The 17,775-nt window shown below is 43.3% G+C and overlaps 1 protein-coding gene across 3 annotated transcripts in view; it reads right to left on the bottom strand.

The window, feature by feature from the left end:
* The window catches only part of LOC146651847 (mitogen-activated protein kinase-binding protein 1-like), a 27,708-nt gene extending 10,084 nt beyond the window's left edge, over nt 1–17,624 (bottom strand). For all 3 annotated transcript variants that reach the window (XM_085382880.1, XM_085382879.1, XM_085382878.1), the window contains exons 1-16: nt 17,392–17,624; nt 16,033–16,124; nt 11,650–11,712; nt 11,505–11,562; nt 10,086–10,256; nt 9,673–9,810; nt 7,882–8,064; nt 6,691–6,851; nt 6,304–6,493; nt 5,765–5,902; nt 5,482–5,672; nt 5,314–5,405; nt 5,077–5,202; nt 1,475–1,545; nt 265–386; nt 95–170 (exon numbers count right to left, since the gene is read on the bottom strand). In XM_085382880.1, the coding sequence (XP_085239006.1) occupies nt 95–170; nt 265–386; nt 1,475–1,545; nt 5,077–5,202; nt 5,314–5,405; nt 5,482–5,672; nt 5,765–5,902; nt 6,304–6,493; nt 6,691–6,851; nt 7,882–8,064; nt 9,673–9,810; nt 10,086–10,256; nt 11,505–11,562; nt 11,650–11,712; nt 16,033–16,124; nt 17,392–17,487 (1,968 nt within the window). In that variant the 5' untranslated portion in view covers nt 17,488–17,624. The remainder of the gene's footprint in view (nt 1–94; nt 171–264; nt 387–1,474; nt 1,546–5,076; nt 5,203–5,313; nt 5,406–5,481; nt 5,673–5,764; nt 5,903–6,303; nt 6,494–6,690; nt 6,852–7,881; nt 8,065–9,672; nt 9,811–10,085; nt 10,257–11,504; nt 11,563–11,649; nt 11,713–16,032; nt 16,125–17,391) is intronic.
* Nucleotides 17,625–17,775: the final 151 nt, after the last annotated feature.

Below are 17,775 nucleotides of genomic sequence, written 5' to 3' on the forward strand. Positions count from 1 at the left end.
AGCCTTTTAGTATCTCTCTCTATATATGTGTGTGTATATATATATATACAGACAGAAAGAAAAAAGGTGTTTCAACTGTGGAGAAAAATGTTACCCTGAGCAGACTTCCATCTTCACTCAAAGATCCTTTATAGAGTTTTTTCTGTTTGCCGCTGCTGATGTTGAAAATCCTGCAGAGAGAAGGAAGAGATAAGCCCCGGCGCCTTTAAAGAACACGTTCCTAGCGAAGCTCGTGTATCTTTGAAGCCGCGTGCCCTCGCTTACCTGATGCAGCGGTCCTGACAGCCAACAGCGGCGTACTTGCAGGTGGCGTCTACGTCCATGTCGTAAAGCGTGGTCTTCCTCACCATGTGGTGAGAACGCCTGAACTCTGTTCCTTTGTCGGTCTGTGAAACAGAACAAGACAGTGTCAGGCCTGCGCTGGAGGAGGGTAGGGAAAATATCAGGGGTATTTTAGCAGAATGCATGATGTGACTTTTATTCTGAGCGTGCTGAACTCAATATAACCTGCAAAGAGAAATATGCGCAGCTTTACAGTCATTGAGCCAAGTCTCCAAAGGCTGCAGAGATCAGCTTTACTCAGGATCAATATCTGCATATTAAAAGGTGGGTATACAGCTAGTTGTTGCGTACAATAATGGAGTTGGGAAAATAGACTGAACATGTTTGGCAGTTAGAATAGGTCAAGGTTTAGACCACAGAGAATCAGCTTTTGTGCATCACTACCACCATCATCATCATCATCATCATATAGACATAGTCAGAAAAGGGTACTCTTTGCAGCTCATCCTTGAAAACGGCACAGAAGAAGCTCATTTCTGCTCTGCCGGAGCACAAACCTGTCACAACAACTTTCTAAAATGAGCACTCCATAAATGTCTGTACGCCAAAGAGAAGGTTCACTTTAGACTAACAAGCCCTTGTTTACTGCGCTCCGGAAAAAACAAAACAAAAAAACAACTTAATGTTCTGAGTCACTGCAGTGGCCTAAATCCCGTCTCAAGTTTATGAAAAATGCTGTAAGTGGCCTGCTAACCCAGAAGCAATTCCAGAGCAAAAGAATGTCGCCTCCTTTTTTTTCCTCTCTTTTTTTGTATTTCATAGTTATACAACTTGTAGCACAAACGCTCCTTTTGTGGTCTGTGCTCTAGAATTGCTAAACAGATTGTGTTACCATTGTGCCAATAAGTGTGACCTAAATGAGAGGAATTAATGAAAAAAAATAAGTCAAATGCAATGAAGCTCTTTGTGGCCAGAATTAGTTATTCAGAAGAATATCGCAGGCAGTACTTTGATGAAGTCAGAATAGCTGGTTCACTGTTTCCAGTCTACAATGAGGTGGCTGTTTCCTACCTTGTTAGCATTTAGCAGCCTGCATATACATTAGCTTTAACATTGGCGTTTGGCAGGAGTTTTTTGTGTCACTCATGCTTTTGCGTGTGTTTGTTGGGTAATATCCAACATCTGATGTTACCTTGTGGGCTGTGCGGAAATAGATGCTCTTGTCTGCCCCACAGCTGATCATTCTCACCTTGTTGTCATTGGCTAAAGAACAAAAAACAAAAGCATTTAGTCATCGTGTCTTCATGCACGTTCAATCATCCAGGCAAGGAAATCCCAGAAAGTGGATTCTGTTCATCTAGACGGAACGTTTTCAGTAGGAGAAATGATTTGTGCGTGAAAAGTGTGAGAGGATTACCCTGCCCTCAACACCGACCAAGTGTGTCATTGTTGAGGGCAGAAACATGGTGGCGCCGTGGGTTCCCCAGTTTCACCCACTGTGGCCGATTTGTATATGGAGGAAGCAGAAAAGAGGACTCTACCATACTACCCTGGGACACCACCGAGTAATCGGTTCACATATGTGGATAACACCTGGGTGAAAATCAAATCTCAGGATGTCCCACAATTCAGTGATCACATTAACTCAGTGAACAAACACATCCAGTTCACCAGGGAGGGTGTAAAAAATGACAGGTTAGCTTTCCTAGACTGTGAAATTCCTATCAGTAATGGACAACATTTGAAAGTCAATGGAAACAACCTCTAGCCAGGCGGATGGCAGAACACAGGCCAGGACTCCACAGTCTATTTACATCTACAGTAGTGATGGGTCGTTCGCGAACGAAATGGCTCTTAGAGCCGGCTCTTTGACGTGAACGACGCGAGCCGGCTCCTTATCGCGAGCCGTCACGTGGGGTTTTTTTTTTTTTCTTTCTCTCAGCCTCTCTCTCGCACTTTTTTTCCGCTTCACTCTGCACGCGAGCCTTGTGCTTTACGCTGGGCAGAGGGGGGAGGGGCGGTAGTTACACTCAGTAGCACAGGAACAGAGCCAGAGAGAGAGAAAGAGAGGCAGGGACAACAACATTAGAAAGGTATAGTAATCATCCACAACTATTTTCAGTTGCAGATGATAAAGGATTGAGAAAGTTTATTCATGCAGGTCCATATGACAGAGAATATGCATGTTCTTTTAGTTTTCATATTATAATTTATATTTAATTGTGTTGTGGTTTGCAGTGTTTTGTGTTCTTTTCACTTTAAATTTGTGAAAGGAAAAAGCTGAAAATTTAAATAGTTAAAACTTGAAATGTGAATAGTTGATTTTTGTATTATATGATTTATTTATTACATTTTATGTGGAGTGAATAAATAAAAGTATATTTACGGTGGCCCCTAGAGACAAAGCACATACAAACTTCAAATCACGTACGAACTCTGAAGCATGTACAAACTCCAAAACACGTAAAAACACGTACAAACTCCAAAACACGTAAAAACTCCAAAACACGTAAAAACACGTACAAACTCCGAAGCACGTAAAAACTCAGAAGCACATAAAAACTCAAAACACGTACAAAAGACAACAGAAGTGCTCCAGGATGCTGGGCGCAGTGTTGAGCCTTTGTTATCTTGTGGCTACACAAGCCAGCAAGTACCAACGACCGGATTTGGTGTGTGGTAATAACAGGTAAATGAACTTTTTTTTAAATTATTTGAATATATATATGAGTGCCTGTGTATAAATACACAAACAATACACACATGCTTTCAATTGTGTAATTTAAGTGATCTAGTAGCTCTGCTTTGGAAGTTCAGTTCATGCTAGAAATGTGTTTTGGAGTTTGTACGTGTTTTGTCTCTAGGGGCCACCGCATATATTTATATATAAACATATATAAATAAAACCACTTGTTTTTATGTTAGTAATTCCTTTTGTGCATAATTTTATATTATTGTTAATAATAAATTAATTAAAGCAACAAAACAACCTGAAGAGCCGGTTCGGAGCCGAAAGAGCCGGCTCTTTTTAGTGAGCCGAACGAGCCGGCTCTTTTTAGTGAGCCGAACCGAAAGAGCCGGATCTCTAAAAAGAGCCGGAAATCCCATCACTAATCTACAGGCCAGTGGCCGCTCTGTCAGTGGACAGGGAGGAACAGTAGTGGGGAGTCAAGGAGGCTATTTACGTGAAAAAGGAACGGCCATCTGTGAACTGAGGGGGCCTAAGGGTACATTGTTCACTATTTTACAGTGCTGTGATTACAGCTATACCCCAACTCTCTGTGAATAGCACTCATGGAGATTGATCAATGGTCGTGACAATTTGCATGTTAATGATCATGAAACTGACCTCACAGCCCATTGTTAGTCAGTGGTGCTGGTGTCAGTCATTATGCAAATGTAGTGTTTATGAGGTTGGAGAAGCCTGCAGACAGCTAAGACTGAGAAGCCACATGAGCGATGCAACGTTTCTGCCACTGAAAATGCGACATCCAGATGAACGTTCCAGGATTTAGTCATCTTTTCATTCAAAAAATTGAAACCTGACCACAGAGACACCCCAATATTATACAGCAGCTTATTATACAATTACACTTTGACCTTTTTAGTATGAAACTTACTTTTATGTTACCAAGATAAGGTTTTGCATGTTGTTTAAGAAGTTAGCTGGTTAGCTGAGCAATCTTGTCTGTTGCAAAATGGATACAAAGCTAAAGCTGATATCCCTGCACTTCCACGTAAATAATGCAGAACTAGAGACGGAAATTTAAGCTATATGGACAAAATCACCTAAACATTACACCCACAGGAGCTGCTCCACCATGGAGACCCATGTCATAAAGCTCGGAGCACACAGTTCTTGTGCTGATGTTAATGCCAGAAGAGGTTTGGAGCTCTGCAGTTATTGAGTTAGCTTAGTGTTCTGGCATCTTCTATGCAATACGTGCTGCTACACTGGGCAACCCCGCTCTGTATCTTTAAGTGGTGTTTAGGGGTGAGAGCCGCTGTGGTTTCTAAACCACTTTGCAGTAATACCACTAATACACACATTTTTTTTGACTTGCTGCAGTGGTGGCATCCCATTAAAGTACCAGTTTAAAATGACCCGCTCTTTCATAAATGTTTTTGAAAGCAGGTTAATGGGACTGAAAAAAAATCTTTGAATTTCAAAGATGAAGAGGTGTGGCCCAGTACTTTTTGTCCATACGGTGCATAACTCGTCATTTCTTTCTCTACATGGAAAACAGCTGTAGGCCAAATACTTATCCTTTTTCTGCCCACTGACTCATCATTTGCAGACATGACCACCATGCAGAAATACACCAGAGGAACTCAAACCCAGCTAGACTCATCCCTAGGGCAGCATTTCTGCAGTTCAGCTTCTTCCAGCATGAAGTAATTGGTAGCTTAAAAGCTAAGCTTTCAAAGTAGTTTGCCCCAAACTGCCTATTTTATATTAACCCACTATTATCAGTAAAAGAATTTTACAGTTCATGAAAAAGTCCAGAGACAGTAGATTAGTGCCTCTTCAAAAATCTACATTTGAAACCGTGACAGTAAGTGGTGCAAACATTTCATATCGGCTGAAGAAGAGAAAGCAAAGTGCAACTGAAAGGCTTTGCTCAAGCAACCAAAACTCCACCTGAATACACACGTAACCGTCATTTATTATTGAAACAAGTCGTGCGGCGTGTGAAATAAAAGAGGGACTTTGTGTGGGGCTGAGCGGAGATGAAAGCGTCGGATTAAGGAAAGATTAGCCGTCAGATGTTGACAGCTTCTCAAGTGTCTCACCAGCAAAGCGGACGGCTGTTATGGATGAAGAGTGTTCGTCGAGTGTTTGCACCAGACTGTAGTCGTCTTCTGCATCCAAGACGTGGATCAGACGATCCCTGCTGGCTGTGGCCAGCAGCTTCAGCCCTGAGAGAAATCAGACCACATAATCACCTACTGTATTCACAGCCAATGTGCAAATATTCTCCAAGCGTGTCATCATTATAGTAACTAATACAGTCTCACACACACACTGACCTGTTTCTGGTTTACTGTATTCGAGGCTGAGGATCTCTGCATCATGGGCTTCCACCTTAAGAATCTCCTTCATGCTGCTGAGGTCATGAACCCTGCAGAATATCACAGTTTTAGGACAGAGGTCACGTCAGTCTGTCATCAGCCTCAGCCTTAGTCTTCTAGTCCTACCTCAGCATGCCATTGCGATCTCCAGATGCCAGGTGTTTGCCGTCTGGGCTGACACAGATGGTCCTGATGCCCATCCTGGTTTCCGCTGTCTGTCCATCCCCCGACTTGACCTCTGAATTCGCACTTGTTACACACTCTGAATCCAGCAAGGTGCTGGTGTTCCCGTCGATGTAGATTATATTCAAAAGATCCTTTATAGAAATGAGGGAGACAGAAAGTAACTCTTCACAGCTGTACTTGAAACACAGCTGAAGAGAATACGGATCTTGGAAGTCAACCTCACTTGGCTCAGGATGTTTGGAGAATGAGTTTGTGTCCAGTCGTCCATGCGCCACACTCTCACGGTGTTATCAGCTGAACTAGTGAGGAATGCGCCTGATGACAAACCAGAAGCCACTTCTTCTGGAACATCTGGAAACACCTGGGGAGTAGTGACAAAAGGAGGAGGTTCAGTTAATAATAAACTAGATGAGGGTAAAAAAAAGCACGATTTTAAGAAACAATTAATGCTGTAAGTTAGATTTCTAGAAATGCAGTTTCACTATGCTGTGAATTGTCTTACATCGACTGTTATCACCAGTTTCAAGCTGCCAAATTCTGATGCACAATGTTCAGTACAACAGCACAACAGCTCCAAGTTTCCCAGTTTTGTTCGTGTAATGATCCCCAATGTGCCGCAAATTACTAACCGAATCAATAGGTAGAATCCAATCTGTTGTACTGCTGTAATCCTATTGAGCCAGGAGGCTTGAGGAAACACACTGAACATCTCACAGCTTTTAAAGAGGTTATATAAATTCACTTCCTCCTGCATGCATTTACCTCCAGGTCCCAGACACAGGCGGGATGAAAGAGGGCAGAGTGCACCTTCCCCACCCGCTGCACATCTCTCACGTCCCACACATACAGGCTGTGGTCATTATATACACAGCTGAGCCGGCAGCTGACGGGGTCATAGGTAACGGCAACGGTGTCTGGGTAACGGGCATCCGCTGTGGCGTTGAACAGATGACTGTGGGAATGAAAGGTTGGGACAACAGGAATAGATGTTTTCTTTGTAAAAATCCGACATCCTCGAGAATAAAAAACATTTAGACGAGACTCGGGCTTGCACTGCTTGAGACAGAAAGCTCTATTAATAGAGCTCACTTGATCCTGCAGTGGATCAGTGCTAAAGAAAGGCCGAGTTACTCCTGAGCTCTTCCTCACCTGGCCTCAGTCATGGAGGAGACGTCAGAGCCGAGGGGGTGCGGCCACGGCAGCGTGCACACAAAGTGCAAGTCAGCGGGTCTGAAGGCTCGCACCGTTCCATCGGCACAGCCGCAGAAGATCATGTGTTCAGACAGAGAGAGCGACTGAGCCAACCCGGTCTGCACGGAAAGACACATGCCAGATAATCAGCTCACAAGTCATAGCTTCATAGTCTTTCTGAGAAAATGGTAAACATTCGTATTCATTCAAGTCTGAAAAATTAAGCTAATTATGCTCCTGCAGATAATATTACATCATTGCTTTGGCTGAGTCCTCTGCAAAGGTTACGGAGGAGTAGAAAAGCAGCCCCGTTGGAGCTTTTCCAAACACATCCTGTACCTGTCCTTGCTTCTAAATCTTCTAAGATCCTCTTCACCCGTTCAATAAACACGTATGGTTACTGACCTAAGGCATTTGTGCCTGTACTGTACTCAAATAATAACTAAATGAACATGCATGTTAGTGCTGAATGAGGCCAATACCACATAAAGAACAAATATGTTACATTCAGCTACCATTTAATAAAAATGAACAGTAGTGGCAGTTAAGAGTAGAGCATTGTTTCACAATATTTTGCTTGGCGATACTGTAAAGATTCAGGAGAGCAAATATCATCATTTTTATTAAGTAAGTTAAAATACTCGAACAAGAGGGCTCATGTCCTACACCACTGACTGACTGCAACAACTCTCAGAGAGGCTGTCGGAGGTCTGCAAGTAACTGCTGTCTAATCTATAAATGCAGGTTGCAGATTGCCAACATGCTGGCATCAGTCTGAACGAGTCTTTGTTAATAAACACAACATGAGGGAAGTCGACTCAACAGATTTGAATTCGGTGATTTATCACAGCTTGACCCCGTTCAATTCATCTTGTGGCAGGTTTTAGTCAAAGTGTTGGTACTTGACAATATAATTTTGCAGCAAAAAATTACATAAATCCAAATAATTTAAGTATGATTACTTTATCTTATTAGATAAAACAAATACTGACAAAATTTTAATTTGAGATTTATGAATATCTCATTCATTTTGTTTTGTTTTCTTATATGTCACAAAATGTTAAAAATCACATTGATCATATAGTGGGGGTGTCTGGTTAGTCCCACCTCTACCTTTCACCTGCAGACAGCCCCTCCCCTCTCACTCACCCGAAGGTCCACCCACTTGTCCAGCATCCTCTTGCTGTTAAACTCACACAGCAGGCCAGAGGAAGTAATGCAGAAAGTGGAGTCTGATTTAGAGCCACGTCCACAAGCTACATCACAGAAGAAATTGTTCCTCAGCTCTCCCAGCAGCCCGGAGCGGCCAAGCAGAGGCACAGGAGCGCTGGCCTACATAGCACAGAGAGGTGATGGTTAGCCGATAAAGCTCCAACTGAAGGAGTTAAAGCGCTTCCCTGAAATGTTGCATGTGTGTGTCACGATCCTGGGTCTTATGACCCAGTGTTTTGAGTTTTAGTTCATTTTGATGTTTTAGTTTATGTAAGCCCTTCAGGTTCCTAAGTTCATTTGTTATCATGCTTAAGTGTTTCTAGTTCTTATTATTTCCCCCTCGTGTTTCCAACTATGGTAAATCTCCCCTGCTTTTCATGTGTTTCATGTCTGTGTCTTACATTGTGAAGTTTGGGTTGTCATGTCTACGTCTCATTATGGTTCCTGTTTTATTGTGAAGAGGTCTGGTGTTTCTGTGTTCATCGTGTTCAGTTTTACTCTTCCCCTGTGGCGTTGTTATGTTCATGTTGATCTACTGTGCCTTTCTGTTCCATGTTTCAGATCCCTATGTTCTGTCTCCCCCAGTCTGTTAAGTCCACATGTCTTGAGTTCCGTCAGTGTGTTTCCTGTTTTACTTTCACAGTCTGTTCTATGTTAATGTTTCTAGTTTTGCTTCCCTTGCCTCGTCCTGCTTAATTACTCTCAGCTGTGCTCTCCTCCTGTGGCTCATTCCCCCTCGTTATCCCTCAGTGTATTTAAGCCCCATGTTTCTCTTTGTCAGGGTTGCGTCCTTCTGTCACAGTTCGGCTGTGTGGCAGGCAGGAGAAGGACCCAAACGCAAACTCACAGAGTCAAAAGTTAAACTCAAAAAACACAGCTTTATTGCTGGCGTGGAGTGGGACACGAAAAACAATACAAAATAAACTAAACTGGGAAAAACTAAAGCACAAGGAGCCACAGGGAAAAATCACACAGCTATGATGGAGGACGCAACCCTGACAAAGAGAAACATGGGGCTTAAATACACTGAGGGATAACGAGGGGGAATGAGCCACAGGAGGAGAGCACAGCTGAGAGTAATTAAGCAGGACGAGGCAAGGGAAGCAAAACTAGAAACATTAACATAGAACAGACTGTGAAAGTAAAACAGGAAACACACTGACGGAACTCAAGACATGTGGACTTAACAGACTGGGGGAGACAGAACATAGGGATCTGAAACATGGAACAGAAAGGCACAGTAGATCAACATGAACATAACAACGCCACAGGGGAAGAGTAAAACTGAACACGATGAACACAGAAACACCAGACCTCTTCACAATAAAACAGGAAACATAATGAGACGTAGACATGACAACCCAAACTTCACAATGTAAGACACAGACATGAAACACATGAAAAGCAGGGGCGATTTACCATAGTTGGAAACACGAGGGGGAAATAATAAGAACTAGAAACACTTAAGCATGATAACAAATGAACTTAGGAACCTGAAGGGCTTACATAAACTAAAACATCAAAATGAACTAAAACTCAAAACACTGGGTCATAAGACCCAGGATCGTGACAGTGTGCTGCTGAAAATTAATAATCCCTGGGTCTCACAAATGTATTTGCATAATGTAAGAGTGCACTAAAGTTATTCAGTTATGCAAAAATAAAGCAGAAGTAAAAGGTAGGGAAATAACTCCAGGCAGTAATAAAAGATAGGAAAGCCTCTCATACCTTGTTGGCCTTGCAGTGATCCAGATACCAGAACTTGACATGCCTGTTCCCCACTGTGACAAAGTAGGAGCTGTCCTCGGAGAAAGACACACCTTTCACCTTACTGGACACCTTGTTAGCGGCCACTATTACATCTTTCTGCAAAGAACAACACATTCGAAAGAAATCACACAACTAAAACACAATAGGACTCGCTGCTCAACAGTGTAACATCACATTCACTACGTGGTTTTAGACATTTTCACTACTTTAAAGTTATTTTTTCATTTAGAGTTTGAAAAAATTGAGCTTAAAAATTGCCAGTCATCAGACATTAAACCATCATTGTCCTGATTAAAGCAGTCAGGAGAACGGAAGAAGGTGTAAAAGCACAAGTAGGATTTGAGCTTTAGAAACTTTCAAGGGAGACAAACCTTCCACGCCCAGACGTTGACCATCATGTCATGTTGATTTCCTACACTGACTATGTATTTGCCATTGGGGGAGAAAGCCACACAGGAGACGCCGTACTTGTGCTTCTGGAGCTCGGCCACTTGCTTCCGTTCTGCCACGTCCCATACCCTCACCGCCGGTAGGTGACCGCTCTGATGAGAAAAAAAATGGTAAGGGGGGGAGGAGTCGACGTTTAAAAACAATGTTAGGTTGTTAGTAAGATGGCGAACACTCCTCCATTCATACACTAAAGGGTCTTAATGTTTTCGTCGACTGAAACAGGCTCCGCTCAGGAGTCACCTGTCATTCCTGTCTGTCCATCTCTCTAGAAGATCATCCTCTCTGTCCTCTGATTGTCTACTTGTCCCTTGACCTGCTCACATTATTCCCTCCTGGGGATCGAAAGTTCAGCAGACTATTTGTGTAGTCTCCTATTATAATATGGTAAAAGGACCTTTCAAAGGTCAGAGTTATTAGGTCCAAAAGAAATAGTGTGACATTCAACTGAAGACAGAGCTGCATACAAAAGACACACAAGAAGAGGAGGACAAAACAGCCTGCACATCCGCTGTCAGCCTGCCCCTGTATGTAAATGAGCTACTGTTTGATGAATGAGTGTGTGTGTGTGAGGGACATTTCTTATCAGATCACTCACTCGGGCATATCTTTTACTCCTCCTTTTAAAGGGCCTGTGGGAAAACATCTAATACAGCTGTGATGCGCTCAGCTTTGATCACCGAGCACAGCGGGTTAAAAAGAGGGCTCTAATATTTCTCCACCACATCCACTACGATCTCTAACCAGTTTTAATTACTCAAAGTATTCTAACGTTGGGAATTTAGCACATGGTTCCCTTTGAATTCCAGGAGAATCCAGGAAAACAGCCTATCCTCAAGTCTATTTGGGCTTTTGAACTTTGGTCTTTTTCGTCATGGCAACTGCTGCCTGCCCATCCACTTATGCAGAGAAGTCTTTAATCGGCTTTGATTGGCCGGGGAGGATTAAGATAGCGTGTTGTGTCGAGGCCCGCGTTGTAACTACAACAAAACCGATTCAAGATGCTTGACTGAAAAGACACATTACGCTGTGACACGACAGAACAAGGCCCTCTAAAGAGGAGAGGCTGCAAACACAGAGCTCTGCAGCAAGCCTCCATCCTGCTGGGGTGTCCGCAGCACAGCGCGCTAACTCCTTCTTATACTGTGGATAACTGAAGACGCGAACAAGCTAATTCTCTGGATTCTGCAGTAAATCTGAATTACTACAAACACCAGTCCTACTGTGATGTTCACTTGACACAGCAAAAACCGAAGAAAGCTAAACAGAAGACGAGAGGACAGACACAAGTTTGAGTTTACCCGCAGAGACAAAGTGAGAAAAGTGAGGGTGATGAAACTCACCTCTCCTGTCACCAAGTGTTTGCCGTCAGGGGAAAAAGACAGAGCTGTGATGGTTTTCCTGCGAGAGGGACAGAGGATAACATCACAGCATGATTAGTTCAGTGCTGCTCTGCTTCAGTGAAGACTGTACTCGTGGGTGACTCACCTTGAAGTGTTGATAATGTGGTGCTGCCTGTTCTTTTTGGGGTTCAGTAAGACTACCACACACCTACAAAAGGAAACCAAGAAATGCAGTAATGCATATTAATGTCTGATATGGAAACAGGTCGAGAAACGATGCACATACTTAAGGAAAATGGCCATTTTATGTTAATAAATTAATGACAGAGTTTATAGGTGCAAATGTTTAAACATTCAAACTGTGCAACTCCAAAGAAAGCCTGATGCTAATGGTTGAATTTTATCTGGAAGTTTTTCCTTGGTGGTAACAGCGAGAAGTAGAAACACACTGTAAACATTGGTGCTGTTAATGTTCTAGGAAAGCATTAAATAATTGACATGTGTAGTGATTGCGAAAAAACAACTAATCATGTGCAGAAATGAATTTATGAAACTTACAAATGACCAAAAGATCAGCTGGATAACTTCTAATTCCTCTTTATTTTTATTTAATTTTACCCCACAACACAAAAATAACCCCAATAAATCATCAATATTTTCTGGTTTAAATCAGCTGTGTGTGTTGTGGTCAAAACTCTGCATTCATGATTTGTGTGAATAGAATAGAATAGAATAGAATTCAACTTTATTGTCATTGCACATGCACAGGTACAGGGCAACGAAATGCAGTTTGCATCCATCCAGAAGTGCTTTAGTGATATAGATATATTACAATATATATTAGCAATAATATAGATATGTGAGTATATTACAGAAATGGGTCTATTATGGTATGTTATAATGTACACGGTATGAAGTATGTTGTGAATATTCTATAACTATAAGTATGTACAGGCTGTAGTGAGTACAAGCTATGTACAGGATATGAACAGGATATAAATATGAAAAACTATACAGAATATGAAATAAATAACTTTACAGAATCTGGGATATACAGCTATACAGAAATGGGAACTATGCAAGTTGTAAACAGTTGTAGGATTAAAGATTATCGAATGTACAGAATGATTATTTACACAGAGCTATACAGTAGTGCAGTTAAGATAAGTGAGGGTTTAGATAGTTTCTACAGAGGCTATATAAAGTGCTAGTGGTTGTGAGTGGTGGTTCAGTCCATGTTATTATTGTGTGTTTGAGGGTACAGTTGTCCATTGTGGGTGTGTGTATGTTCAGTCCATGAGTTTAACGTGGGTCAGATGTCAGGAGGCAGAGTTCAGGAGTCTGACAGCTGTGGGGAAGAAGCTGTTCCGGTACCTGGTGGTCTTAGTCCGGAGGCTCCTGTAGCGCCTCCCAGAGGGCAGGAGGGTGAAGAGTCCATGTGATGGGTGACTGGGGTCTTTGATGATTTTCCCAGCCCTTTTCAGACACCGCTTCCTGTAGATGTCTTTTATGGCAGGAAGTGGTGCTCCGGCGATGTGCTGGGCAGTTTTCACGACCCTCTGCAACGCCTTCCGGTCCGAGGCAGAGCAGTTCCCGTACCAGACTGTTATACAGTTGGTCAGGATGCTCTCGATGGTGCAGCGATAGAAGTTCACCAGGATGTCTGAGGACAGGTGGTTCTTCCTCAGAGTCCTCAAGAAGAAGAGGCGCTGGTGAGCCTTCTTGACCAGCTTGGAGCAGTTGGTCGTCCAGGTGAGATCCTCGGAGATGTGGACTCCCAGGAACTTGAAGCTGCTCACACGCTCCACAGCCGTCCCCTTAATGTGGATGGGTGGATGTGGGTCAGCATTCCTCCTGTAGTCCACGATGAGCTCCTTGGTCTTCTCGGTGTTAAGCAGCAGGTTGTTTCTGTCGCACCACTCAGCCAGACGATCCACCTCCTCCCTGTAGGCGGCCTCATCGTTGTCACTGATGAGGCCAATCACCGTGGTGTCATCTGCAAACTTAATGATGGTGTTGGAACCATCAGCAGGTCTGCAGTCGTGGGTGAAGAGGGAGTAGAGGAAAGGGCTCATCACACAGCCTTGTGGTACACCGGTGTTCATTGTGATGGTAGATGAGCAGCGGTTATCCAGCCAGACATGTTGGGGGCGGTTGGTCAGGAAGTCCAGTAACCATTTGCAGATGAGGGAACTGATACCCAGGTCTGTCAGTTTCCTGATGAGTTGTGAGGGGTGGATTGTATTGAATGCTGAACTGAAGTCTATAAACAGCATTCTGGCGTAGGTGTTGTTGTTGTCCAGGTGTGAGAGGACAGAGTGCATTGCGATGGAGACTGCATCCTCTGTGCTCCTGTTCCGGCGGTATGCGAATTGGTGGGGGTCCAGGGTGGGGGGGAGACAGGATTTGAAGTGTGCTAGGACCAGTCGCTCTAAGCACTTAGCGATGATGGGGGTGAGTGCTACTGGGCGGTAATCATTGAGGCAAGATGGGTTGGAGTTTTTGGGTATCGGGACGATGGAGGTGGATTTGAAGCAGGCCGGTACCACAGCGTGGGCCAAGGACAGATTGAATATGTCTGTGAGCACTCCTGCAAGCTCCCCAGAACACGCTCTGAGAACACGCCCGGGGATGCCATCAGGGCCTGCAGCCTTGTGGACATTGATCCTGCTCAGCACCGCTCCTACATCGGTGGGGGAGAGAGTCAGAGGTTGGTGGTCTGGCGTCATGTCTGCTTTGGTTGTGGTTGTGGGGTTCCCTCGCTCAAAACGAGCATAAAAGTTGTTGAGCTCGTTGAGGAAGGAGACATCAGAGGATGCGGGGGAGGGTTTGGTGGTCCTGTAGTCTGTGATGGTCTGGAGTCCTTGCCACATGCGTCGGGGGTTGGAGTTGGAGAAGTGTTCTTCTACCTTCTTTTTGTAATGGTGTTTGGCTTTTTTGATGCCCTTCTTTAGATTAGCCCTGGCTGTACTGTAGGCGTGTGCATCTCCTGACATACAGATGAAGTCAGGAGCTTGCGCACCCTCATCGTGGGCATGGACGAATGATGATTTTAGGCTTTTAATGATTCCTTTGAACTGTAAATACAAGTTGTTTCGATGTGTCACCACTTTGCAGAGTGAAGTGAGTTTTACATTACTCCAAAATCGACACCTTCAAGCTCGGCTGAAGTTTGCAGCTGCCAACATGCATGACCAAAAAGCCTTGGAGTAATATTTTACAGTCAGAAGAGACAAAAATTGAGCCATTTGGCAACAATGACAAGGGGTATGCCTTTCCGGAGTAAAGGTCAAACCTAAGCACAATGCACCTCCTGTGAAGCAGGGTGGTGGTAGCATCATGCTCTGGGGTTGTTTTGTAGTTGTACATTGCACCAGTTGGATATATTAATGAAGAAGGAGAACTACCTCCAAAATTTTCAGCTTCACCATAAATCAAAAGCTAGACGACTGAAACTTGGAGATGACTGGGTGTTCCTACAAAAACGAAATGAATAGGAACACAAGCGCGCACACACATTTTAAAACTTGGGTTGGGAAAGTGCACAAGATTTTCCGTCCTTAGTCTAGTTTTCAAAATACAGAATAACTTCCTTAGAGGGAACATTCAGAAAGAAGATTACACTACATTACATGAAAAATGAAAGCACGACTAGACATAACGTGAGTCATTTTTAGTCTATACTATATATTTCATCATATACTTTTCCATATTGAAATAACGGACGCATAATATTGTTACCTATTAATTCAAAATCCTTTTTGCATCCTAGCTCGTGAGCAGAACTTAGATCAGCATTGGACCTGCTAGTGAACTGCACCGTGCCAGGAAACCTGGTACAGAGCAGCTTGCACAGATTTAAACTGAGACAGCAGGTGGGTTGCCAGATTGTGCACCATTTAGTACAACGATGAGCAGAACCATTTGTGCAAAGACGTGCCCATGCATGCCTCACACAGACACACACACACACACACACACACACCCTTACACTCCTTTACACGTTGTTGCAATACTGCTCTAATTCTCCTCGTTTTTCCCCTTTGACCGCTGGCCTTCTTAATATTAATACAGCTTTGTTGGAAGGTTCCAGAACAAAATCAGCTCAAGTGCACAGATTTTGTTGCGACCTGGCAGGACCCTCTCTGCTTGTTTTTAAACACTGCTTTCACCCACTCCGAGGCCAACCCCCCCAGTATCACCACTGCAGATCTAAACCATCCAGCATAACCATCCTCATTTTTATATTCTATGCTGATTAAAGCTATAGCAGCAAGAATTAATAATACTGCACAACAAGCTATCACTGTGCCAGAGACAGCCTCCCCAAGGATGGGATAAAGAAAAAAAACCAACACAGAGCTCCAGTCCTCTGAGATGATGCAGAGATAACACACACGGAGAAATTTGCACACTAAACATCCGCATGAGGTAGATATGATAAGGCAGCTGGGAGCGAGCGAAGCGCTGATAAGTCAAAGGTCAGATTAGGAAGATAACAACGCATAAACAGTCTCTCTCATCTCACCCTGCAGGATAGGCCACAAGTCCAGATCGAGGGTCGCAGGCCAGAGCGCTGTTTCCTGAAGAGGTGATGCCCAACACTTTTTCCAGAGTCACCTGTAGAGAGACAACACAGGGCGGGTTTGGTTTTCAGGAATTCATCATAATTAGAAAAGAAAAATAAAATAGTGGAGGCTGACAGAAGAATAGAGAGAGAAGTCAGTAAAGACACAAGTAAATGTGCTGTTTGTGTACAACATTCTGGCATCTTATGTATTAAAAAGCAGCCTTTCCTGGCAGTTTCAAGATTCAGGCTGTCAAATCTGAAAAGTATTGATCACCGTTATTGTCTTTATTGCACACCTGCACAAACTCTGTGATAAACGAGCAGACTCTGAGCTGCTGATGTGCAGCACCAAGCGTGTCTTTGATTGATACGTGTCCAACAACAGGCTCGAGACAGAAAACTGTCGTCGTTTTATCTTTTGGGTGTTTGAGGCGTAAAAAAAAAAGAAAAAAGAAAAAGATCTCAAAGACAAAGTGAGGATGTGACAGCTGGCTTGGCTGCCTGTCTGTGTCTGCCTTGGGAATTAGAAACCAACTGCTGGCATCATTGATTAGTCTGAGTGAACATATGAATGTAGCCGAGCCTCAGTGTCCTACTAACAAAAGTGCAATAATAACATCAGCAAACAATAAAAAGAATCATAACAAATGCTTTCTAAGAACTCTAAATTAAAATTTTTTGTTTTTTTTAACTGACCAGTGTTAATAGATCATTTATAAGCAATTAATAAGCCAACCTTTTGGGTTGCCAGGTTATCAAAATGTCAATTTTGCCACTGTTTAAACATCACATTTGGCAGTAAATCAGCTATTAAATCGTGAATGCTTGCTTAATATAGGTGTTCCCAGTCCAGACACTGCAATATCTTCATTTTAATAAACAACGCCAGCTGTTCTCATAATGATTTATCACTACTCTGCCAACAGGTCGCAATAGCTGTTTTAATAATAATAAATGAGCGCCTATCTCTCAGTTTTCCACCCTGTAACGCGTGACTTGTTACAACCTGTGCATCAATAAATTGCACAAAAATACAGGATGCGGTAAAAACAATAAAACCGACAGCTCATATATGGAGGCTGATGTTTAATTTCTTTTTTGGTGAATACAATAAACATGAATTTTATGGCAGTTGTTTCATGGTTCAGGTTTTACAGGGTTAAGCAGGTGAAACGTTTGTACCTTAGATTTCCAATAATTACAGTAAAGTATCTCAGATCAGATTTTAGCTCCAGGTAAGCCTGCAGCACTAACAGGTCTGCAGCGGGACGCTTCTTCTGTCCGGCTGTTCTACTCACACATCAGAAGTTTTCGTACCTTGCTGGTGAGATTTTCTTTGCAGTTCTTTCCGGTGGATGGAGAACGCAGAAACTTCCTAATGCGACTTTTAATGGTGAATCCATCGCCCGGCATTTTTCTTAGCTTGGCAGCCCGGAGGCACGGCTCTGAGGGCTGCTGACCATCCACTGTGGCAATCCACGGACTGACGGAGTGTGGCGCGCACACGGGCTGGAGAAGAAGAAGCGAAGGGGAGCGCGTAATGATCCTGCTCCCAGGACTAAAACCTTCCGGCTGCAGAGCTTTACAAAGTGTGACAGAACTCCTGCAGCAGCCGGTGGGACATGTGGAGGCTAATCTCTCGAGTAAATTCGCTGTTCTCTTCTTCTGTCGTTGCAGGTTCTCGTCTGAGTGCTGCGTTTG

Source organism: Rhamphochromis longiceps, linkage group LG15, assembly GCF_057381845.1.
Source record: "Rhamphochromis longiceps isolate RC_006_pf linkage group LG15, R_longiceps_female_GT1.1, whole genome shotgun sequence".
NCBI classification, from domain to species: domain Eukaryota; kingdom Metazoa; phylum Chordata; class Actinopteri; order Cichliformes; family Cichlidae; genus Rhamphochromis; species Rhamphochromis longiceps.